This window comes from Poecilia reticulata, linkage group LG10 (assembly GCF_000633615.1).
Source record: "Poecilia reticulata strain Guanapo linkage group LG10, Guppy_female_1.0+MT, whole genome shotgun sequence".
NCBI lineage: Eukaryota > Metazoa > Chordata > Actinopteri > Cyprinodontiformes > Poeciliidae > Poecilia > Poecilia reticulata.
The window spans coordinates 7,893,483-7,919,125 of record NC_024340.1 but is presented as its reverse complement, the minus strand read 5'-3'; the positions used below and the strand labels follow the sequence as shown (position 1 = coordinate 7,919,125).

General features: G+C 39.5%; 2 protein-coding genes across 3 annotated transcripts in view; both read right to left on the bottom strand.

Moving 5' to 3' along the window:
- Positions 1 to 16,066, bottom strand: part of pigg (phosphatidylinositol glycan anchor biosynthesis class G (EMM blood group)) — an 89,499-nt gene extending 73,433 nt beyond the window's left edge. For both annotated transcript variants that reach the window (XM_008419820.2, XM_008419822.2), the window contains exons 1-4: positions 15,669 to 16,066; positions 15,366 to 15,571; positions 4,044 to 4,253; positions 2,002 to 2,190 (exon numbers count right to left, since the gene is read on the bottom strand). In XM_008419820.2, coding sequence (XP_008418042.1) covers positions 2,002 to 2,190; positions 4,044 to 4,253; positions 15,366 to 15,571; positions 15,669 to 15,822 — 759 coding nt within the window. In that variant the 5' untranslated portion in view covers positions 15,823 to 16,066. The remainder of the gene's footprint in view (positions 1 to 2,001; positions 2,191 to 4,043; positions 4,254 to 15,365; positions 15,572 to 15,668) is intronic.
- A 1,557-nt stretch (positions 16,067 to 17,623) lies between these two features.
- guf1 (GTP binding elongation factor GUF1) lies at positions 17,624 to 24,936 on the bottom strand. The gene is made up of 17 exons (XM_008419819.2): positions 24,407 to 24,936; positions 24,173 to 24,284; positions 23,708 to 23,856; positions 23,188 to 23,268; positions 23,025 to 23,102; positions 22,874 to 22,957; positions 22,726 to 22,790; positions 22,434 to 22,637; positions 21,870 to 22,009; positions 21,577 to 21,700; positions 20,804 to 20,936; positions 19,589 to 19,732; positions 19,263 to 19,396; positions 18,552 to 18,653; positions 18,057 to 18,176; positions 17,918 to 17,954; positions 17,624 to 17,842 (listed from the first exon to the last, which is right to left on the bottom strand). The coding sequence occupies exons 1-17, from the start codon at positions 24,587 to 24,589 to the stop codon at positions 17,708 to 17,710; spliced, it is 2,025 nt and encodes a 674-aa protein (XP_008418041.1). The 5' UTR covers positions 24,590 to 24,936; the 3' UTR covers positions 17,624 to 17,707.
- Between the last annotated feature and the right edge of the window lie 707 nt (positions 24,937 to 25,643).

Below are 25,643 nucleotides of genomic sequence, written 5' to 3'. Positions count from 1 at the left end.
TCCTTTTTTTTTTTCCCCCCTCGCCTTGCAGCTGGGAGCCGTTGCTCCTCGAGGATGTTGCGGAAGACAACGCGCGCGGCATCTGCAGTGGCGCGTGAAACACTCCCACATGATGCGATCGCAGCGAGAGGGGACCAGAGAAAACATCGGCGTCGTTGTGCGACGCCCCGTAGGACTCCACAGGGGCGGGTTTATATTTACATTCACACAAACGGAACTGAAATGAGGCTGTAAAACACATTTCAGTCAAACAAAAAAAAAAACTCCAAACAGATGCAGGTCTCATCAAAAGCCTGGAGAACCAATACATGTTTAGACTTAATTAGCAACTTTTTGGGATGTGGCGACATGCTGGATTAGCGAATCTAAAATAAACCCCGATGTGTTTACTCGCACCTTTTTTTTTCCTGCCTCAAAAAAAAAAAAAAAACGAAGCAAAGTAGAAGGGGAAAATTAGGCGCTTTACGCAGACATGACTTGACAACTTAAGTAGCAGCTATATATCTGAATGACAACGAGACAATGCCCATTAGGAGCGCATGCAGAGTCAATATGCATGTGCTGCAGTCTGCTGCTGCGGCGAAACACAAAGAACAAGAGCTGATGAAAGATAAAGGTTTATTAAATCTCTGCGGCCGACGCGACAGATAACATGACGACTGCCGACAGCCGTACAAATGACCTCAGTGAGTAAACGGCCAGAACCTGATAGTGTTAGATAGTCACAGATTGCATCGGTTACTTATTACTTATTGATCACCGTTTCAGTTTTGCATATTTTAAAGCCTTCGTTAGGCAATAATATTTCATCAACAGTGACTAAAGTTGGAGGGAAAATAATCTGGACTTTAATTAAAAAAAAAAAAAAAAAAAAAAATTTTTTTTTTTTTTTTTTTAGAAAGGAATAAGCAACTTAATACAATCCTTTAAGATTTTACTGCTTCAAGGACAGCTGGGGAAAATTTTCTGTGACCTTCCACAGTTATGTATGAAAGTACGACGAAGCTGAATGGGAACCGGAAAGTTTTCCTCTCAGATATTTTAAGTTTTTTTTTTTTTTTTAAACAGGTGAACAGTGAACAACTTCTGCAGCAGATAAAACCATTCCAAATATTTGTTCTGGCCCGACGTCTGAGCTCTGACACAGTTCAGTTCAACATAAAATACTTTATGTAACCCAAGGGGAAATTAAATGTCATAATTCATATCATCCCAGTACGTTCAAAAAGTCGTGGACGGTGATGCTGCCACGATAAAAAAATCTTGATGGATGATAAATCGTCCCGGAAACCATTTTGATAAAAAATAATATTGTTATTTTGTCATTATTGTCACGTCGTAGTGCATCGATAATGACATAATAAGTTCGCCTTCTGAAGACCAAGTTTAATTTTGAAACTGAAAGATATTTTGAATAACTTTTAAAAAAATATACAAAAATGACCAAAAACAATAAATAAAACGAAAATAAAAACCAAAGTATGAATGAAATAGATTACGGAGTCTCTATAAATAAATATGTAAAAAAATAAATAATCATCAGAATGGAAATGATCAAGCTCAGATTAATTTAACATATGATTATTTGATTAACTGATTAATTGCTCATTGCGACGGTGAAGGGTCATTCTTGCAACAAATTTGAAGAATCTTCTCGACTGTCATGACACGTCAACAGCTCAACATCTGGGTAGCAAAGACGATATTCTATAGTAGCATGTCCTGGATGACATCATCAGGTTTTAGCAAGAACCGCTAATCCGCCTCGTTTGCTTTTGCCGCTCCTCTTTAAATCTGTCTTTTCAACTCCTCCAGGATTTGAGGTTGTAGTTCTTTCACCATTTCAGATTTTGAAATGCTAACCAAAAGTTTCCAGTTGTACAAACAATACCTTGTTGCCACGGTTACGCAACGTAGCAACTCTCCGAAAGTTAACGGCGTCATCCAAACCCGGAGGGAATGACTGTCCGAACGTGTGACGCTGGCAGAAAACGGACTCACCTTGGAGACGAGGGAACCATGGATCTTCTTCAGGACGTCGTCCATCTCCAGCAGCTTGGGCCGGACGAGCGAGCTGTGGGGCCCGCTGATGTGGCCAATGTGGTCCAGGCCCAGGTAGTGGAGGACCAGGACGTCCCAGTCGTCTCTCTTCAGTGTGCTGTCCAGGTGGCGCGTCACGTTGTTGTCCACCTGAATCACAGCAGCAGGGAGACGTCCACTTAAGAGACGACATTCAACATTCTCTCCAGAGGTTGGAGACGCGACACACGTCAAAATCTAGCAAAAAAATAAATAAAAAAATGTAAATAATGAAACCCAATCGCTTTAATCTGTGCTATAAACACAAGCCAGTGTTTGTGGTGACGTGCTCTGCACCAGCAAACCTGCAGGACAAACAAGAACAGCTTGTTGGGTCCCACCGGTGCAGCTGCTGAGCATTTCTTGAGTGATCTCAGCTCGCCGTGTCCCAGTTTGATTAGCTGCCTTCACCACTTTAATGCAGAAACTATGCAATCCCCAGGATTTATACACCCGTTTCGCGTTTTGTCACATTACAGTCATAAACCTCGATGCACTTTATTGGAATTGAACGCGATGGCTAAAAATGCGCCACTGAAACGTCAAGTGAGCATTTGTATTCGTGCGCTTCTAATCCAACACTTCTAAATGAAAATCAAGTGAAATTTATCGCCTCAAGTAACTAAAATCAACGTGTGTTAAAATTTAATCTCATTAAGTGAACAAACAGGTTCGTGAACACAGCAGACAGGTCAGGGAGATGTTTAATGCAAAATTAGACAATAAAACAACTGGACATCTCACAGAGCTCTGTTAAATCTGTGATATGAAAGTGGAAAAAGTATAAAAAAATCTTTAAGCTTGTACCAAGCCAAACTATAAAAGAGAGGCCAGGCAAAAGTCATAAAAGTCATGTTAAAATCCAGCATGTAAGGGAAAGACGAGATCCAAAATGTTACTTTTTACGGGCAAACAGGCCTGTCACTATAACAATTTTGCTGGACAATAAATTGTCCCAAAAATTATTGCGATACATGATAATATTGTTGCTTTCAGACCATTTTCTAGTAATATGTTAATAATGTAGAAAAGTGCAAGTTCAGCCTCTCAAAGACCAATAAACTTTCACTTTGAAAGGAACTCTTACCACTGGATCTGGAAGATATTTTAAATGTTAAAAATATATAAAACTCAACAATCAAATGTAAATAAATAAAACATGAAATAAGAGCGACCGAAGTAATGAATGAAATAAAATATTAAGCCTCTGTAAACAGAATTGGCCTTTAAAAAATGTTAATCATTAAGATGGAAATTATCATGTTAATTTTGTGTCCCATCAGACCGTCAGTTCCAGAAATAACACACACACACGCACACACACACACACACACACACACACACACACACACACACACACACACACACACACACACACACAAGCTTGTAAAAGTGAACGCAGGGTCAGTGTGACGCCACCAGGTTAAAAATGCTGTTCAAAGAACAATCTGTGGTCCATATTTCTTATTCAGGCCCCTTCACTCACCTGGAGATCAAAGCGTACACATACGTACATTTATATCACAGTATACTTTTGCAACTTTGAATGCCTAATTTTTCGTTAAAAATAATAGAGTACTTACTGTTATGAGGTAAAGTGCAATGCAGGTGAGATATTTTTACATAATATTACACCTCCAGTTTGATTTCTTCTTCGGTCTTTTAATCCCCATAAACTTTGCGGCTCATTCAAAGTGTTTACATTGTGAAAGCCGAGTTAAACATGACTCACTCCGAGGCGTCCGTCTGAACATCAATCTTCTGGCTAACATGGCAAAGTAGGTTTATTTCATTTCTTTCATCATTCCTTATCAATCATTTTATTTTTTTTCCCCCTCCAAATTCCCGTATCACATGAAGCACCTGGGGCTTTAATCCTTCACTAGCATTCGCAGAAAAATCCATCACTCAACGGCGCGGACTGTTTACAGCATGAACCCGAGGCCGATTCAACTCCCGCTCACCTCGGTGTAGTCGGACACGAAAAACGACGTTGTTCCGTCGTACTCCATGAAGTGCTTCGGGAAGAGGCGGACCCACGTGTCGTCCCCGTAGAAGACCATGCGCTTGCTGGCCGTTTTGGCCTGCCAGATGAGGTTGTCCTCCAGGAGGGCGGGGGAATTCAGGTTCATCACCACGTCGATGAAGCCCGGGATGCTGCCGGTGGTGAGAGCCTGCAGAGGGGGAAAGTTTCAGCCTCAGTAACCGACTTTTAATGGATTTACATGACCTTAGATTGTCACCAGGTTGAACACAGATACTTTAATCCGATGCTTCGCATGGCTAAATGATAAAAGAGAGTATAATTTTTGCATATCTGAGAAACCATTTCAACTAAGGCTGAGATGATTAAGTGGTTTAATCACGATGAATCGAGTATTGAAATAACCGTCCACTAATTTAGTGATCTATTAATTGCTAACTGGAACATGCATACAAAAAAAATTACCATATTCAGACCAGTAATTAAGCCAAAAATGTACAAAGTGTGTATAAATTTGGCATTTAAGATAAAATCACTTTTGTCTGTAAATATGTTTTAGACAAAAATTGTCAAGAGGTATAGTTTTAGCTTCACTCTGTTCAATTTCACTAAAGGAATGTTTTGTTATTGCATTGAAGGCGAAACAAAATACACTTATTAGATTTTTTTTTTTTATTTAAAGCATTTCTTTTAAATATGTAGAAATTTGTGCAAATTTGTGTATGATGAATTGATTGTAAGAATAACTGATAGAATGATGGCCTAAATTCAACAATATGAATGAAATCCAAATGAAATACAGCGCCTATAACAAGCATGAACCGTGATCAAAAAGAATGAGCTTTTTTGACAAATAAAACCTTTATGGTCAAAGTGAAATTTCTTTTTCAAAAATAATTACAAATAAAAACATAAAATAAGTGATTAAATAAATATTGACCCCCTTTATAAAGTGACTGACTTAATTCAACAGAGGTCCAGCCAATTGGTGCTGGTAGCCTCCCAGTGAGTAGAATGGAGATAACCTGACTGCAGCTATTGTCTCTCAGATGATGGTAGTATAAAAACAACTTGTTTTTGTCAAAAACAGCCAAAACGTTTGCTGATCATGATTGATTTTATTGATTTTCAATAACATAGTAAGCCATGTTATTGGTTTACCATGGAAAATAATCTTCCAGCGGAAACAAAAACCCAAATGAATAAGAACCATATGGAAACATTAACAATACATATTCACTATGGGATCTGACATACAGTGACTATATATTCATTTTTTTTCCTTTTACGTCTACATTTTGCTTTTATTTTTTGCATTTTGATATATCGTTCAAGCAAAAGGTTTGGCTTGAATTTGCATTCAGCCGGTATCCATCTAGCAGCTTTGATGACATAGAGACAAAACGTTTTCCACATTTGTCCTCTTGTTGAGTTATTTGCAACATAACTCAAACTCAGTCAGAAATCAGATTCACATTCAAAACGTTCAGATCACCTTTTGCCACAAGTTTGCTTTGGTCCCCCCTTCATGGTTTCTGCCAAACTGCAAATGGAAGCAATTAAGATTTCTTTAAGTAATGGCTTCCTTTGTGACATTTTTCCATAAAGGCCCAGCTTTCCCACATGAGCTGTGGATCTCTGTAGCTCCTCCAGAGTTACCGCGGGCCTCTTGGCTTCATCTCTGATTAATACTGTCCTGATCCAACAAGCCTAGTTTTTGTGGATCACCATTTGTTGATAGGGTTAGCAGCTGTGTCATAATTTTCAGATGATGGATTAAACGATGCAGAGCTCTGCAGCATTAAGCTACACACTAATTAGGTGACATTTGAAGGCAAATTGGTTGCACTGGGACTTAATTTAGGGCTTGAATACAAAGGCACGGAGTTTTCTTTGTAAACAAATGTGAAGACCATGCATCATTTTTCTTCCCCTGGCACTTTATGCTATGTATTTCATTGAGGTGTGTCTAAGTTTGTCATAGCAAGAGAAGAAATGGAAAACTTAATGGGATGTAGACACTTTGGAAGACAAACCCGGCTATGATTTTGGTAGCTGCTCACTTTCTCTGATTTCATATTTAGTCACACTGGCGCCCTGAGAAAATTTTCATATGGTTGGACGCACCAGGCAAAATTTAAGGAGCGCGCAGCTACAAAAAAGAACAAAATAAAACCTATATGATATTTTTTATTTATTAAATATTGTATTTACTTTTTTATTTTTGAGGTTTTACATTTATGTCTTCATTTAAAAAGGTATATGCCTTTCTATGACATGAATATTATTCTCTGGACTGGCTAACATTTTTAGGAGGGGGTCATGGTCCCCTTTGGCCCAATTCTTTTGAGCGCCACTGTTCAGCAAAGCCTATTGTCACCATAATGTTCAGGCTAGTTTTTACATAGCTGGATCAATTAAGTGCAATAAGCAATTGTCCGGGTTGCGCTCCGTGTTTGACGATGGATACTGTGCCACTGAGAAAGTTGAAGGGGTAGAAATTGTTTTGCAAGGTGTGGATAAGAAACAGCTATGTTGCCTTTACAAATGTGCGCAAGAATTTTTCAATATTCTGCTAATGTAGGAAACCCCCCCCCACAATTTTGCAAGTGTGGTTTTTCCATTAAATAAAAAACGCAATTTAAATTACACGTGAATAAGTTTGTTCATGCGAGAAGTCATTAGAAAACTTAATCCGCCAACTACTTCCTGTTTTTTTCTTCTTCGTGGTTTACACCAGTAACATGTAAATCATGTCACTCCTGTGATGTGAAAAAAAGTGTTTCCGTTGCAGTTTTGCAAAAATAAACCCATTTCGATAGAGCTAGATAAAAACCACCTCACCCTGTCACATTTTACCAGAAAACAAGAGTGTGTTTGAAACTGACACATTTCTATTAAGCAAATTTATTTTCAAAATGTCAAATTGAGCAGTCGATGGAAATTAATTTAATATTAGTTTCCAGGACAGAATCTGCTCCACCCCTGAAGAAGGAGACTCATGTGACGCTTTCACCAAAACACTGAAGGAGATTCGAGTTTGCAGACATGAGCAAACTGTGACTTAACCCCCCTGTGAGCTGCCGGGGGCACCGCCTGACGTCCTTCAGCATGTTCGAAAATACACAGAGATTAGCGGTGTTTATTGTGCGATAACCCAGCCGTGAACGAAAACTACTGAGGGGTGAGAGGGTGGGCAGGGAAACTCTATTAAATCACTGCCTGAAGCACTGTCTTAGTGTTAATGTGTCTGTGTTTGTGTGTGTACTTGTGCTTATATAATCTGGTCTTCCACTTCACATCTAAGTATTTTGTTCATCTTATCAGCTTTTACATTTGCAGACAAAACACTTTCTCCGTTTGTTCCAATCTGTGGTGCTGTTTGAGAAGTGCTTTAACTCTTCTATACCTACGCCGCCAAACAGAAGCTCTTCAAAAAAAAAACAACAACAAAAAAAAAAACTCCCACACGTAAAAAAGAAACACCAAAAAGTGATGAACCTTTTCTTATCCGTTATCAGCTCTTCTGTAAAAATGGAAATGTACATTTTACTAGTGCAAATCTATATGCAAAGATGCAACATTTTGGTATGGAAGGATGAATTTCCAACGATAAACTGTGATAAGCGATATTGTTGTTTTGAGGACATTTCATGTAATGTATTGATATTGGCATAATAAGACCAGTTCGCTCTCTCAAAGACCAATTACACTGGAAGATATTTTAAATATCTAAAAATTAAAAGCAGCAACCAAAAACAAGAAATAAAACAGAACCAAAACTATAAATAAAGTGAATCAGAATTTCTCTGTAAGCAAAATTTCCCTTGAAAAACACAATCAGAATTGAAATCATCAAGCTAATTTCTTTTATGTGATTAGTTGATTACTTGCCAATTGCAACAGGCTTAATGCTAGGCTAAAGATGCTGTGAAAACATCAGCCAGTGGTTTCTCTGACACAGTTTGCCCTTGTACTTTAGTTTCAATTTGAAGCTTAATGACAGAGTCGGTACAACATGATGAAGAAAACAGCTTCAGGTTGCCATAGGAGCTAGAAGGAGCTCAGCATACAATATTAAGACTAAGCATATCAAAGCAAACCTGTTCTGTTTTATTCAGGCGAGCTTTCGAGTTTTACATGCAAGTGAAAACGCAGAATATAGATTTGAATGCAGGCTCACAGAAGTTGTGGTTACCAAGGCTGACAGGACTGAATGCAGTAAATGAGATGTTTTTAATCAGTCGGCTTTATTTCTGTACAAATACCTCCGTCCAAAACCCTGAGGGCTACATAGCGACACAGAGAGAAAGCTCTACAACAGGCCATGTCAAGTCAATATGCTCCACCTTTACTCAACTATTTTAGCTTCAGTTTGATTTCTAAAAGTTGGGGTCAAAGCAGAAATTCCAAGAAAATTTAGTTCCTCAGCTACATTTCTGTTTAACCTTTTGGGTGACTCTTTTGTTTCAGGTGCTTATTACAGGGAAGGGATGGATGACTGCTGCAAAACCAAGCTTTGCTTTCTGCTTGTTCAGCTGCATGGAGGTCTCCGGTTTTATTAATAGCAATCTGCTATTTTGCAAATAAAGGCGCGGGGTTATGCTGTGTGAAGATACTCTACAACTGTCCTCTCCGAATGCTTTGAAATTGTTTAAATTGCTCTAGATAGAGAAATCACGTTGAAAAGCTGCCCGGATAAATGAGTGACTCATCAACGTACTAATTACCGGCCCACAGCGTGTGTCCAAGGCCTGCAACGTGAATAAATGCTGCATACAGTACGAGCGGGGTTTACTGACACTCTCCGGCGTAGCCAGGGTGCCAGAACGCCGGCGGAAGGGGCTGCGTTCCACGTTCCAGAGTCTGGAAGTAGACAGGCTGTTTTTTGGGGGGGTTTTTCACYTTCCTTTTCAGTGACTACTTTCTGCTCGCTTCTGGTAGGAAAACGTTCCCCTACAAACGGAAAAATATCCTTGATCGTCTCGGATAATTTGCCAGAAGAAGCCACGCGCCGCTGTGTTCACACCAACCAGGCCGAGTCCAGCCTCTCAAACGCCCACAATGCATTGCTTTAAGTGTTGCCATTACCTGAAATTCACTTTCAAATTAAGCACCTCAGTGATGTTCCTGAGAGTCTCGCCCAGCTAATTGCAGTTACAATAGCCATTCTAAGAGATGAAAATTTTTCAAAAGAGTAAAATATAACTCAATTGCTAGAGACAGGACTGAAGTTAAATTGAGAATTAAAAGAAGATCTTCAATAAAGGGAGAAACTAAACTCATAATTGTAAAGCACCACTTTACAATTGAAGAACGATGCAGTTCTTCAAAAGAAATAATTGCCATAGGTAGATTATGCTTTTAGTTAGTTGGTTGAGTCATAAGAGTTGACTGGGTGCAATGCAGTGATGTTAGACAGAAATTAGCAGCTGGTCTGTAATGCCCCCTGCTGGCGGAGTCGTTTTGCTTTGCAAGCCTTTTTGGAGAACAGACTTTCTGAATAATGTTGAGGTCGAGCTGATCAGCAGAGCTACTGCAGACAGAGCAACGTGTTGCCTTACATGCTCAGCAGCAGAAAATGTATTGTTCTGATCTATTTTGATGGGGTTTTGCTGCCTAATGTACAGAAAAATGTTTTCTTTCATCTAAGGGAAACAAAATACCTACCATACATTGAGATCTCTGGTCCTCCTCTTTTCAGAGAAAGTGTAAATTTTTGAGGCCTCTGGCTGCAAGTCATAGTTTCCACTCTCTTCAGAGTTTTACAGGAGTAAGGTCAGCAGACTGGCTAGGGCTCTACATAACCTTAATGCGACTCTTCTTTGGCTAGTCCTGTGACACCTTGGTTGTAGGCTTTGTGTCAGTATCATTCTGAAAACATCTGCATAGGTCAGAATAAGCAAAGGAGGTTCATGGCCAGTCAACAATGCAAAGTTGAGTCCATGCAAAGCTTTGATCTCGAATAATCATAGCAGTCGAGACTTTGGTCAGTTTTGTAGGGGATCCGATTCTTGTCTGACTTTTAAAATGTAAATATTTCTTATACACTTGGACCTTAAATTAAAAATGGCCGGTTTTTCTTCTTCTTGGCTTAGAGACTGAAAGATGTATGAAATGTTTTCTATGAATAAAGTTGACTTGACTTTAGATACTTACACCGTCTCGCATAAATTTCATAAAAGTCTACTTTGTGACATACTCAAACTATAAACAAAAATGTGAAATGCATTACTATTTGAAAGACAAACATTTGCCAACTCAAAATACAACCTGCCTTTCCAAATTGTGATGTCTATATTTTGTCATAAAAGGAGAAGTGAATGAATATTGTTAGATGTGAGAGAAAAACAAATTCAAGTTTGAAGATTTTTTTCGTGTTGTACAATTTTTGCAAGGTTTTCCATCTTCTTTAAAATAAACTACCCCCTGCATCAGGGAAAGAGGGAAATTGGCACCGAATGTCCGCCAGACTTTGTCCTTCATTATCCCAGCATCTTTCTCTAAAGCCTCGGATTATAGGGAAACATCTGCCTCCCTGCACGTCCACATAAATCTCAATCCTCTCCATGTCCTCCTCCTTCTCTACACCATTCTGCCTATAGGACACTTCATTTTATCACAGCCAAGACGATGGCTAACCAGGTGTAAAGGTGAGAGCGGGTGCCTCAGTCAGTAAAGCCCAGTTACAACATTCTCACTTCACTAAAACAAAGGCTGGACAGAACTACTGAACATAGATTTAGTGACTCAGCGGATTTAATCTTACTCTAATCTCTCTATAGTCGACTGTACTCTTTGCCAAACTGATCAGTGTAACATTTGGCATACTTGTATTCAACACCAGCTTTAACAATACAGAAAACAGTTTAAAGCAATTTAAGCCTCAGAGATTTATAGGAGATGTGCAAGGAGGACACTTTTGATCTTTAAGAAAAACATGAAGGCCGGAGTGGAAAGACGACCAAAGATCAAGAAGTCTGGATCAACGTTCTTTGGACAGTCTGAGAGAACATGTTTGGTATGAGGCATTTCAGGAAAAAAGCCTCAACGCAATAAATCCAGGGTTCTTTTGTCTCCAATGGCTCTAATCCTCTTAAATATTTCTAACAGGGCTGGGCGATATGAATTTAAAGTTTTATTGCAAAATATTGTGATAAAACTTCCTACAACAATATAAGTGAATAAAGAAGTGTGATTTGTTTCACTAAACTGCAGTCGGCAACTTTATTTTCAAATTTACTGGTATTTATTGAAGCTTTTATTGAATAAACTGAAGAAAATAGTAAAACTATCAAATCTGACAATAAAGACAGTTTTTTGGGGGGGTTAAACATCTTTAATTGGAAATTAATATAACAATGATAAATCTATATATATTCTTATGATTAAAAAAATGTGTTACGATAAATGATAAACGATACAATAAATGCCCATTCCTAATTTCTAATTTTAATTTCTTTAGAAGCTATAAGTGACAAAATACTACTTTTGTCCTTAATAATTTACAGCTTTTAAAAAGAAATCTAAATTGGTGTCAGCAGACTCAAGTTTTAGGAAATTGTAGACAGGAAATCATTCACAGAAATCCCTGACTGGAGATGGTGGCAGTGAGCCAAGTTAGTTTGGTGAACCAGTGAGAGTTTGGATGGCATGCTTTCTCATATGTCATAATTTTGTTTGATGACCATAATTAGAACTCAAATTAAAGCGCACCGCACAAGAGAAAACCATCTGCTTCAAGCAGAGCCGAAGAACCCCGGGGTGTCGCACCAAACCACAGCACCTTGGCTCCAGTACGACTTCAAGAAAACAATAACAACTCACCTCTCAAGACTAAACTAATTCTTTAATGAGAAAGAGTGATTCATTTAGTTTCCTTGATCAGGAATATTTTTAAGTAAACATCAGCTGTGCACTCTGTCAAGAAGCCGCTGAGTGTGAATTCCCACATCTCCTGTTCTGCCTTCCCAAACATTTCCTCAAGACATCACTGAGGACGATTCTGTCCACGCCGTCTTTTCTCTGCGGCAGCGCTCCTCGAGGCTGATGTGTGGCTCCCGTCTCCTTGGGTTGAGACAGCTTGACACCGTCAGCACATCCTCATTCTTTTCCGCCACCACCGAAAAAGCAGAAATATTGCCTCTTACTTTTTTTTTTTTTTTCTCCCCCTCAGACGCAGGAGAAAAAAAATATTCCACTTTACCATTCAGCTTTTGTCAGATGCCTTTTGTCCACCTCCGCGCTGCCCCGGCGCCGATGGGATACAGACTAAGCTAAGCTGATTATTTGCAGGTGGAAAAAAATAAAAACATAAAAATATCACCGCCTTCGCAACCTTGTTCCTCCGTTACTGACAACAACTGCTGACTCTTTGCTGTTCACAGCAGTCAGTTCGCCGTCTCGGCGTGTTTCAGCACAACAAACTGTCATCGGCAGCAAGCACAACATGACTGCCATTCCCTCTTGGCTGGGCAGCACTCAACGCTGCTCTCATCAACATGACGCATCATCAAAATTTGACAACACGCCCCGTTTTCCTGCCTTCGGATCCAGAAAGAACATTTATCTCCCGTTTCTGAGAAGTTCCTCGTCGTTTCCTCTCACTGAATATGTTACATGCTGGCTCACGAGGAATTTTGGGTGTTATGTGTATGCAAAAAAACAAACAAAAAAAAAACTCGATATGGTGGACAGGTTTGTGTTAAAAATGCACCGGTCAATCAGCCAGGGATCGGAATTAGATGATATTTTTCCCAGATCTGCTCTGATTAGTTATTGGTTGGTTAAAAAGATTTTTAAAATGTATTTCTTTTCTCCAATMCTTTAAATGCTGTTTACGGAACCTGAAACCTGCCTTGACTGATAAATGGGAATGTTTTTGTAATTCCTTTCACTTACTTACTTAATTTCACTTGGATTCAGAACTGCTACGACTGTTCAACATGCAGCAAACTTTTTATTTTCTCTTTCATGTGATATGATCGTGTTAAAAAAAAAAAGGAAAAAAAAGTAATCTGTCCGACAGCTGAACCAACTGGTCGGATGACAAATAAAACCAGAAATCAGTATTGGCCTGAAGGTTAACACACATTCTTGTTTTATTCTATGAATGCAGAAGTTGCTCAATAGCCAGAAGTTTATCTTGTCACCGGTGGGTTGCTGGTTCAAACCTCAGCTCTGTCCTTCTCAGTTATTCTGTCACCTCATTTGCCTTACCTGCCGGCGGGGGCTAACATGTAGCTTCTGGGTTTTTTTTCATAAAGACATTAAATTTGCTCCTATAAAATCCTCTAAACCCATAACAAGTTGCTGCCTTTTTTTTTTTTTACAGTTAGACCATATCCTGTAAATGAATAACTGTTCTAGTTTTCTGCCATAGAATTTAACATCCAAGATGAACAATGGAAGCCCGGGATTGAGTTTTAGATTATTTCTCTGAGTCCTTGTGACTGACGTCTGAGTGAACTTCCTCGGACAGCCACTCCCGCACAGACTGACAGGCACAGCTCGACAGAAAGACGAACGCCGTAGCAGCATGAATTATGTAGAGAAGATGGCCGAGATAACTCTTTCTTCACGGTCCTTTCTAACGTCTTTCCTTCTTTATGCTTTATTAACACACGTCTGAGGCGTTCCAACCAAAAGCTGAGCACAGCTTGTGTTTTTACAGAAGAGGTTACAAAGTTGCTGATGATTAAGTTAGTCAACATGCTGGACTTCCAGCTCTACAAAACTTTCCTACCTCTTATGAAGTAAGTATTTCCTTAACCTTTCTAGCACTGCTTATGCATTTTGGTTTTGATTTTCCAACACCTGGTAGGAACCAGATGGTTTATCACTAGGTCATGTTGTGTATTTATGATTTTAGGAGTTTATGATTGATAAAGTCAATTAATGATGGTTAGCAAAGGATAAAAAGGGGAAAATGATCATTGGAACTGACAGTTGCATGAGTTTCAGAAAAGTTAAAGCCATACTTGTATCAAAATGATAATTTTTTAATAAACTTACTGTAACCCAACCTTAACAACAGACTAACAACAATAATAATAATGCTCTCATATGAAGGTAATAAAAAAATGTATGCTTCATTTGATGCTGTTCTATATAATTCTGTTAATAAAACCCAACGTGGCTCAACTACGGTCAAAACACTCCAACATCCAGCGACACAAATATAGAAGATTTTCCTTCCTTAAAACTAACAGTCTTGATTCAATTATTTTAGAAAACAACTGGAATAATAATATTAGGCAGGAAATGGACAAAAGAGGCTGCTAAGTATCACCAAATATCTATCATGGAACACAGAGAACAATCTGTGTAAACCTCAATTCCACTGAATCAAAGTGTTTCTGAACAAATGAATGCTGAGCATTAAGGTGATGGCAGGCTTTGAATGGAACCACGCGTTTACTTATACGGTGCCTTGCAAAAGCATTCATACCTCTTGAAAGTTTCGACACAAACTTTGATCTGTTTTATTTGGATTTTATGCGACAGACCAACACAAAATATGAGGGGGAGCAAAAAAAGATGTATTTTTTTCTAAATTGTTTACAAATGAAAAACAATCTGAAATGTGTCCAATGTCTTCAGAAGAGACTTAATTTAATAGAGTCTCTGTCTGTAGTTCAGCGCCAATATATTCTCTGTTTCAGAAATTTGTTCCAGAACATTAGAGAGCAAACGGCATAATGAAGAAACACAGCAGGGCAGCTCAGGTTATTAAACAATATGCCAGGTCGGGCTGTCCAGCAAATCAATTTTAAACAAAATTTTTGTTTTTGAAGATTTAATTCTGGAAAAAAAAATTGCAAAAACAAATATCGTCCAGCAATAAATTTTCACTTACCCATTATAGATGAAAAATGTAGCTAATTAGCTAGCTAACCTTTTTCATAGCTCAAAATGCAGCTAGCTTTTTAGTTGCCTTTTTTCATAGCCAGTTAGCTAGCTTCGTAGATAGCTAGCTCAAAGAATTTGCCTTAGCTAACTAGTAAAGGTATATTAGCAGCTTGTTGGTGGTAGCCTCAATCCCTTCTGTTCATGAATGCCTGATAGAAAAGTCCCACCGGAAAAAAAACCCCAAAACTATATGAAATTAAATAATCCTAGCACTGCAGGACGCATTTAGGGCTAACTTAAATTGTTTTATGAATGCAAGACATGTTAAGGCCTTTATTTTAGATACGTAAATTTAAGACAATTTAATTCCTTAATTTTAGATACATAAATTGAATGATTTCTAAGGATGCGCTAAAATATAACCCTGCAGATGTCTTTGCCTCAGATATACCTTGATCCTTGGCATGGTGACAGTGGGAGGTCTCGCCTTGGCCACGAAGCTGTGGGACGAGCCTTTCTCCACCAGGTACCGGGTGTAGGGCATGTGGGACCCCCCGGCGGGTCCAAACACAAAGTCCTCTCGGAGGGCATCCACCACCATGAGAACGACCCTCCTGAACAGGGGCTGGGGCAGGCGGGTGGAGTTGGGAGGGCTTCCTGTGAGGTGAGAACATCTCAGATGAGCTTGACCACAATGAGGGCGACGGACAGGTAAGTAGGTAGGTAAGGGAAGGGTGATGCTGGGGGCTCTCACCTGCCAGCGGCTCCGCGGGTAAATCCGACAGCCTGCTCTTGGAGGAGAAAGAAGACTTGACAGGAACAGGGAAGAAGCCCCTCAGGAAGAGGGCAACGCCGAGCACTTCAAATATTAAAATGAAGCAGGCGAACACAGACGAGCGGACTCTCATGGTGGTTTACGGAACGACTAACTTATCTGAATGGGACAACTCGCTGACGACACATAGGAGCTACAGCTGCCACGCATCACAAGGACAACCCGCCAAGCTGCGTGTTACCCCACAACATGTCCGTCTCTCAGGAAAAGTAGCAAACAGTCAATGTTTGTACGTATTTTTCGATAGAAACACTAATACCAGTTAGCAATGTAGCCATTCATTTTAGCTTCCGCGTTGATAAACTACGGCAGGCGACAGAACCAAACAAGACCAACGCGCTTATTAAAAGAACACTTGAGTTATGTTTTTGTTTGCGTCAGCCAGGACAAATGCATTAAGCAGGTACAGAAAAGGATTAGAGCCACTGTAAAATTATTATTATTATTATTATTAATAATAATAATAATAATAATAATAATAATAATAATAATAATAATTTGGCTTTAATCTCAGAACCAGAAAATTCTGAGATTATAATCTTTTCTGACTTTGATCTCAGAATTTAATGTCAAATTATTCTGATTTTAATCCTAGAATATTCAGACTTCAAACTCATAATTTGGATTTTTCTGCCCTCAGAATTCTGACTTCAATCTCAGAATTTTCTGACTTTTATTTTAAAACTCTGAATTTGATATCAGCAGAACTAACTTCCTGGATGTACATGTCAGATTTAAAAGACCCGTTACGTGGCAGAGGAAGTCAAAGCATGATATTAATCTCAGAATTCTGAGAAAAAAGTAAGGAAATCTATAACTATACCTTACCCTGAATGCCTATTCATTGTTCAAAGCAGTGGCCATTTCAGTTGTGGCGTTTCGCATATTTTATGTCTTCCAGATTCAATAAATCTGATTTAAACATGGGCCCTCTGCAAAAACTGTGACAACCCGAAGAAGTGATTCAACTGTTTAAATCCAGCATCAGAGCTGGAGAAACTCTAGCGTTTCTGACTGTTGAGGATTTGCATTGGGCACCACAGATCTAAGGTTTTACAATGATGAAATAGCAAAGTAAAACAAAAATAGTAATCCTATAATATTAAAGTTTTGTTCTGCTCTTAGAGGAGAAAGAACAAAAAATATCTAAAGTTTAACTTGTAAAAAGGAAAAAAATAAGAAGTAGGCTACGTTAAAACAATGATTCAGGACTAGACTACCATCATGTCTGAGCCTCTGCTGCCATCTGCTGGGAGAATTTAGTCACTGCAAGACAGCTACGTTTACACCAGTTCCCTGGGTTGGGCATTGATTTATGCTCGATTAACGTTCATTTCTATAATTTTATATTCTCAAAAAGTAAATAGTGGTGAATATCAAATTAATACACATCATAAAATTTATATCCAGATTCCTGCCTTACTAGTTAGAATTTATTTCTGGTTCCCTTCAATATTAACATCTATTAGCATACCTTGATTTGATATTTTATGGAATTTTAATAACAACTAAAGTTGTGGAGTGTTAACACAACATGAAACCTGACTTCTTAATACCTTTTTGTTTCTTAACATTTCATCCTGCTCTTCCATGAAGGCCAGAATTACCGGCTGAAAGACCTAGTTATTTCTCCCACCCGAGTTCAGTTACCATGGGAACCACTTCCATGTTTTAACGTATGTTGTTCACTTTGTTTTTAATAATGCAAATAATGAAATTGCATCACTTCTTATCCTCTGAATGTCTATTAAAATCCCAACATGATTGAGAAAAATTTCTAATTTTGTATTTCATTTCTGGTGCTGCATCCATTTTTGATTAGAGAAATGTGAACAAAGCATCAAAAAGGAAACAAAAAACTAGAAGAGATTGCCAAAGTTTTAAAAACATTTGAGTAATTCCTTTATTTTTTGATTACGGTTGCAGCAAATGCATAAATAACGGATTAAAATGATGTTTTATTTTTCTTTCCTCTTCAGAACACTTATGAAGGCGTCTTTTGGAACGTCAACGTTGCCGACGCGCCGCATCTTCTTTTTACCCTCGGCTTGCCTCTTCAGCAGCTTCATCTTCCGCGTTATGTCGCCTCCGTACTGCAAAAGATGAGTGAGGATTAAAACGACTTGCGACAAGATATCACACAAGACAACAGAAACCCTTCTACTTACACATTTCGCAAGAACATTTTTCCTGAATGCTTTTACTCTGAAAGAGGAACACAGCACCACGTTTATTCCAAATTGTTGTTGTAAGTCCAAAATGTTGCAGACAAATGGAGCAGCTCAGGGCAGACGCTGTACTACTTACGTTTCTCTTGCTATGACTTTACTTCCGATGGCTGCCTGTATGGCGATCTCAAACATCTGTCTGGGAATGGATTCTTTCAGACGCTCACACATGGCTTTCCCCATACTGTACGCACGCTCCCTGTCAGAAAAACCCAGTTAGAAGATACACATATTTAAAAAAAAAAAAAAAAAAAAACATGCACTGACTGCCATAAAGACAAATTTTGCCGAACGATAAATTGTTCAAGAAATGATTGCGATAAATAATAATGTTATTTTGGAGACCACTTTTAACTAATATATACTGATAACGGTATGATGCAAGTTCACCCTCTAAAAGAATAGTAAACTTTAATTTTGTACAGAACACATAGCGATGGAACTGTAGGATTAGAATAACTGTCTTATTATTCAAACTCAACAGAAACCAGTTTAATCAAAAACCAACTGAGGAAGTTGGTAACAAATACAACCATCCCCAGAATATTTAAACACAATAAAGACTAGACTGTACCTGTGCACGATGGTGGTGAGTTCCTCCACCGGCCGGCCGTTCAGTAGAATGTCCATCCTTATCAAATCGGCAGCCTGGTAATCTGTATTCTCATAGTCAAAGCTGTGGAAGCAAGAGATGGAAGTGGTGAGAACTCAAAGCTTTCAGAGTTACTTCAGCAAAATCAAATGGGAATGACAAGAAAAACAACTGAACTTGAGGAAAATTATATTTTATAAGAAAACTGAATTTCAACAGTTGTAATTGCTGTCTTTTATTAGCACAAAGGGATGGGTTTTTTTCACAATATGCAGCATTTGCTTTAACTCACGACTGCCTTCAAATTCAGCCTTGTTTATTGGCATCTTGTCCCTCTCCCCCCACCATCATCCATCCATCCATCCATCCATCCATCCATCCATCCATCCATTTTGTGAGTGTGTGTGTGCATGGTTGTTTGTCCTGTGTGTCTCTGTGTTGCCCTGTGACAGACTGGCGACCTGTCCAGGATATAACCCGCCTCTCGCCCGGAACGTTAGCTGGAGATGGGCACCAGCAACCCTCCCCACCATCATGTTACAATTTTTATTTGTTTTGTTAACACATCCTCGCCTTCGTAGCACATAAACAGCTGAATGAGGGACATTAAGGTCATAACATATGGAGCTTGTCGAGTGTTTATATTTCTAAACAGAGCCGCATAAAGTACATTTTGGATCCCAAACCGTTTACCTGGCGTATCCAGATGACATTGATTTGAGGAGGTCATAGAAGTCCACAACGATCTCATTCAGGGGGAAGAGATACTTCAACATGACACGCTGCTCGTCAATGTACACCATGCTCCTCTGCACCCCCCTGCGACTCTGAAAGATAAACCACAACTTTCTTTTCCAGGCTTTTTAGTTTTACTTGAGCTTAAAAACTCCTTTTCTGACCCACAGGAGGCACATTTGTGTGAATTGTAGTTTTCTAAACTAGAATGTTTATGTATGCATAACTGCATCCGTACTGAGTTTTAATTCATCTCTTTAGCATTTTATTCCCATTCCTCTTACCAAGCACAGGCTCATAATCTTGCCGGTGTAAGCGTCTGGAGCCAGAATCGTCCCCAGCACCATGGGCTCCAAATATTCCAACACGACTGATCTGTCTGGGAACTGAGCCGGGTTCACTATGGTGACCTCCTCGCCGCCGTGCTCCTGTGAGGACAAGAACACGTGAAATCGGACGGGTTTTAGAGGTTCTGATCACATTTAACAGGCTTCATTAAGGAGAAAATCAGGAGGAAAAATACCTTAGAATGGGAAAAACAGTTTATGTACAGTATAACCAACTAGAAATTATATTTTTGATGAAAAGGATCAAATTCTACAAATATCTTATCACACTTGAAACTTGCTTTAAGTCAATAATTCTTGAATATTGATTTTAAAGAAAAGTACTAGTTCCACTGGCAGATTATTTCACTTATGGGAAAATGTCTTATTATCAGTGAAATAATCTGCCAGTGGAACTAGTACTTTTTAAAAAATCAATATTAAAGAATTATTGACTTAAAATCAGCTCAAATTTTGTGCTGACAAGTTACAAATAAGCTTGGTTTCTATTATTTCAAGTGCACTAAGACATTTACACTAAAAAACAAGACATTAATACTTTGTAAGGTTTTGTGTTTTTGCAGCGCATGCCATTTAACATGATGATAAAGTATGAAATAATTACTAAACTTACTTCAGCCCAAGCTACTTAGAGGCTGTAGCTCCTCACCCAAAATATCAATTCATTAAAGTTTTCTCCACATTTCCAGTGAAAATATTGACAGACGAAGCCGTTTGACTTGCTGTGAGAAGCAGCCAATCAGATGCCAGGATCTCCTCTGACCCCGCCCACTCATGAAAAATTATGGGGGGAAGTTTAATGGCTAAAGTTGACAGTTTGTTTCAGCAAAAGAACCTGAGATAATTTCTTAAATCTTATAATAATAATAATAATAATAATAATCTATTTTTAAGAATAAAAGCACTGCAGTTAATTGAGGCACATGTAGCTGATTCTACATTTCTAAAATATTTCTATATTTACTTCCAGTTTTAATAAAACGACACATTTAACTAAGTATTTACAAAGTTATTTATCTATTTATTTATTGGAATTTGGCACTTTTCACTCTCCATAATAAAACATCCCTGGTCTGTACCTCAACCAATCTCTGCAGTTAAAAAAAAAAAAGAAAAAAAAAAGACGATGTTTGTGCAAGAAGCGGCTTCTACCTTGATGAGCTTTGGCGAGGAGAGGATGGCCTTATAGGGCACAGTGGGGGAGGTCACTATGACCGACGCGTTGTACTCCTGCTCCAGTCTCTGATTGAACACCTCCATGTGAAGAAGACCCAGAAAACCAAGTCTGTGGAGGAGGACACGAGGACACGTAACTAAAACACAACTAGTTCACAAGTTTATTCAGCAGCGAGAGCCGATGCATAATCTACACACGACCACAGCAATAGTAAAGAAATCGCAACGAATTGCAACGGCATTTTGTGGAGCATTGGTGGAAATTTCTGTAGAGAAGTCGGGATGCGTAGGGATCATGATGCGATGCCAGTAGAACAGATTTCATTCGTAAGTTCATAATCATCATTTTCTGCCGTTGTTTACGTCCTCATTTAAGGCATATGGCTTTTTCTGGTCTAGAATTATGACGTATGTCTCACGTCAACGACGTAAAAGTTGGATAAAATGCGACGTGACTGTTCAGAGTGCTGACACTTTCAAAGCTATAGGATATGTATCTGAATTAGTTCCACGTATGGATGTGGCACAGATCGGATGTTTTTCCAGGTGAAAAGATCAGAATTGCGGAGAAAACGTCAAACATAGGTTATAATTTGGGGGGGGAGAAAGAAGCGGATTTAATTTGCGTTCGCCTGCTGTGTGAACGTGGCCTTATCGCCAACATTTTCTCCTTGGAGTACAAATCCTGACCCCACCCTCCGTCACCTAGAAGTCCGTTTATCCTCTAATTGAAAAGCGCTGGTTCTGACCTCCAGCCTGCTCCCAGGGCCAGACTGCTGTCTCTCTGCACTGTGACACTGGAGTCATTCAGGGTCAGCCTCTCAATGGCGCTCCGCAGGGCCGGGTACTCTGATTGGTCCATTGGGTACATGCCTGAGGAGCAGGAAACGACAAAGGCAGCACATTAGCAGCCACGCTGGATTCTTCACTGAAAGCCTCACGTAAACAAAACTCAACTCAGGGGCCAAGAGCAGAGCAACTTTTAGACGGTTTCCCACCTCCAGTTTGAATTTTTAAAAGCGGAAATCAGGGAGAGTCTTACCGGCGAACACCATGGCTTTGGCAGGCTTGAAGCCGGGAAGAGCTTGGACCGGATGATCGTGGCGGTAAAGAGTGTCGCCAATCTGGGCCTCCTTCACGTCCTTCATCCCCGCAATGATGTAACCCACCTGGCCTGCAAAGCTAGAGAACGGCCATGTTGGTATTAGCATGAGACGCTAACGCAACGTTTGGATAAAATGTTTTATTATGTGGGCCAAAATTGTCGATCAAAAGTGACTGGGGTCCAAAAATACAACTTACAAAATTTTTGAAAACTGAAGAAATACTAAAACAAAACAAACTTATACTTAATTAGTTAAAATAATACAGCAGAGATTTGTAGGAAATAGTGGTGCAGATTATTGTAAATCAAAACGCAGGTTAAGGTTTTGCACGTTTGCCTCGTTAGAAGAAAAATCTCCAATAAATATATGTTTTGAAGGTTCGGCAGTTTTCCATTGTTCTTGACCTGGATTTTTATCTTCCAGGCTGTAAAAAGTTTGACTGGCAAAGAAGAAAATGTAAACTAAAGACCAGCAGGTAACAATACAAGCTGTCCGCGTACAGTTTCTGTGTAGCATGCTCCTCCGGCCGCAGCAGGCCCAGCTCGTTGACTTCGTAGGTTTTACTGAGATGCGCCGACACGATCTTGTCGCCCTTCTTCACCCGCCCTCCGATCACGGCAATGTTGGCCACCACTCCTCTGTAGTGGTCGAAATTGGAGTCAAACACCAGAGCTTTGAACGGGTCGTCGACGCTCCCTCCGGGACTGGGGGGAAAAGAAGGAGAGCGTGAGCAAAACGAGACAAAACGAGACTTCACGCGAGAGACGGAGAGAACTAACTCGCCAATCTTACTGCGGGATCCTTTCGACGACCGCCTGAAGAACCGCCTCCACGTTTGTTCCCAGCTTGGCTGAAATCTGACGCACAGGAAGAGACGTTTGTGAGGCGCGCGCGGTGAAACGCATGGGGAAACGGTTAGCATGTTCCCACCATCTCTTACCCTGATGCACTCCTCGCACGGGATATCGAACACCTTCTCGATCTGTGACTCCACTCGCTCCGGGTCGGCGTTTTTCAAATCAATCTGAGGAGACGGAATAAAGTCACCTTTCCTTGTACAGGTAACTCTCAGTGGGAATGTCTGAAAGTACCTTGTTAATCACAGGTATGATAGCCAGCTGCGCTTCAAAAGCCAGGTAGAAGTTGGCGACGGTTTGTGCCTGAATGCCCTTTAAGAGACCACAACAGATGAGAGACCTCAAATCATGCAGAAAAAATAAATCCTCGAAAAGTCAATAAATATATATGTATTACTTGATTGGCATCGATAATCAACAGGACGCCTTGGCAAGCGGAAAGTGAACGGGACACTTCGTAGCTGAAGTCGACATGGCCCTGGAGAGAAAGCAAACCTGCATTCAAAACTAATTCATAACACAAGACAGGGTTTCCCCGGTGTATTATAAGCCTGGCGGGCCACCAGGCTGTACTTGCGCCCCACCAGGCTAAGCACTGATTATTTATTTAAATTTTTTTCAAATATTTGCATTTTTTTAAGACTTTATAGTTGGTATTCAGGTGTTAAACTTCCAATCTTTCAATAACACATGATTACCAAGTGATATTTTCAAATTTCCTGTCAACTTTAAACATTTTTAACTCAAAAACATGACGGGCCGCTGGATGAATGACTGCCCTACCACCCAACAACCGAGCTTAGTAAGTTTTCTGGGGGAAACCTTGCAAGATATCTTTCATATTTACTCACATTACAACAAACTTTTGGTGCTTGGATTGGAAACATATTTTGAACTGTGAAGAAGTGGGACTCTACCGGCGTGTCGATGAGGTTCAGGAGATACTCCTGTCCGTCGTGGCTGTAGAACAACGAGGCCGTCTGGGCCTTCACGGTGATCCCTCGCTCCCGCTCCACTTGAAGCTTGTCCAGAACCTGCTTGTTCTTCTCCGTCTTTGCGATGGCACCTGTTTCCCAACCATATCAACAGTAAGAGACAATTCCAGCACAACAGGCACACATGCTTACGTCAAATTTCCAAACACACCGACAAAGTGGCAAAGAGGACAGTGACGATAATGATCTATAAACAAATCAGGACCAAGAACAGAGTCCTGGGATACTCCAGATGTGACGCCAAATGTCTCAGACTGAAAAGATTTGGTCTGATTTGGAGAAATCAAACAGTTTTACACAGAACGTAATATTCAGTAAAACAAAGATGCACATTCGAGGTGTTTGATACTGTTTTACAGAGGTGTGAGACTCTGTGGAGCTTTCTACCTGTCATTTCCAGCAGCCTGTCAGCCAAAGTGCTTTTTCCATGATCGATATGGGCAATGATGCAGAAATTCCTGATTTTGTCCACAGGGAACTTGGACAGGTCGACAGCATCCTTAGGAACAACAAAGAACAACTAACTCTATTAACTGTAAAGGAAACGTATTAAATATTTCATATTTACTAACAGTAATCCATGCATGGTTGCCTTAACTGACTCTGAGGTGGGTTTGTTACCTTGGCTGGCTGTGTGCTTAAGCTCCTGAAACTGCTGAATACAGGCAGACTTTTCATCCAGCGGTGTCTCAGCACCCTGTAGCAAATGTTGTAGCTCGGTATTTTCCTCCTACACACTTTAAAAGGTAAAACCCGTCCTAGCAGAGAAATGTCGCAGAGGTGTTTGACTAGAAAATACTTCATATTTTCTAAAAACCTCACAGTATTATTATTATTATTATTATTATCAGGGCAGGAGAAATGCTAACAAGCTCCCCAAAGGCTACCTGCGCAGCATTAGCAAGGTTAGCAACATGCTAACATAACAGAAACAGCTAAGTGAGACCTTAGTGAACCATTCTGCTTCAAATAAATAACACCCATAACAATACAGCTACGCTATAAACAACAGTAGTCCTTGCATGAGCTTTCAGGGTGCTGACATTTTGGGTTACAGGTCAGCGGCAAAGAGTTATGGGAAATGTATTTCTTTCGAACCGAAACTTGGGAAGAATGTTAATTTGAATCACTTGAAATGAAAGATCTAGTTTTTCAAAAATGTTGAAAGGCAGATTAAACAACCACAATGGCAGGCAACTTTATTATCGATAAAGAAATTAACATTTTGAGGGAAAACCGCTTCATTCCGCTGTATGATTAGTTTTTTTATTTCACTAGACGCTCTCTCGACACCACTGTCCTTTTTTGTGTATAAGTTATGTTTCTTTTCTAAATGAAAACTATAATTTAGTTTCTCGTTTATGTGCTTATTTTGTCGGAAAGCAGGGAAATTAATTAACTATCACCTGGAAATGACAACGCCTCACTTTGTGCCCTACACAAGGAAGCCTACTTGTAGTTGCACGACGCATTTATTAGCTTCCAACACGTCTGACAGCCTTTAGTCCCGCCCACTCAGCCTGTCAGATGTGGGATAAAAATTGACATCAGTTGCTATGACAACGAAACTGCCTTGAATAGATTATTGCTTTTCTTCTTTGAGCAAAAAATAATAAGCATCTATTAGACCTAGATGCGGCTTGTCATGTTTTTCTTTTTTTTTTTTTTTTTACAAAATCTAGAAACATTATTATATAGAATGCATATTTCTCTTTGTCACATAATAGTGCAATAGTGCATAAGCATTTTATTAATTTTTTTTCTCTTTGTCCCACACATAAAATGATGCTTGGAAATGTTTCTGGACAACATCTGATAGCAAATGATAAACCAGACCAAAACAAACAAGTTCAGAATC

Excerpts from the sequence above, each read along its gene's own strand:
- guf1 (XM_008419819.2), bottom strand. The coding sequence starts at position 24,589 with ATGAAGTATTTTCTAGTCAAACACCTCTGCGACATTTCTCTGCTAGGA. Across the intron at positions 22,638-22,725 it reads GTCGTCGAAAGGATCCCGCA|TCCCGGAGGGAGCGTCGACG; the intron begins GTAAGATTGGCG and ends TTTTCCCCCCAG. Across the intron at positions 21,701-21,869 it reads CAAAGCCATGGTGTTCGCCG|GCATGTACCCAATGGACCAA; the intron begins GTAAGACTCTCC and ends CCTGCTCCTCAG.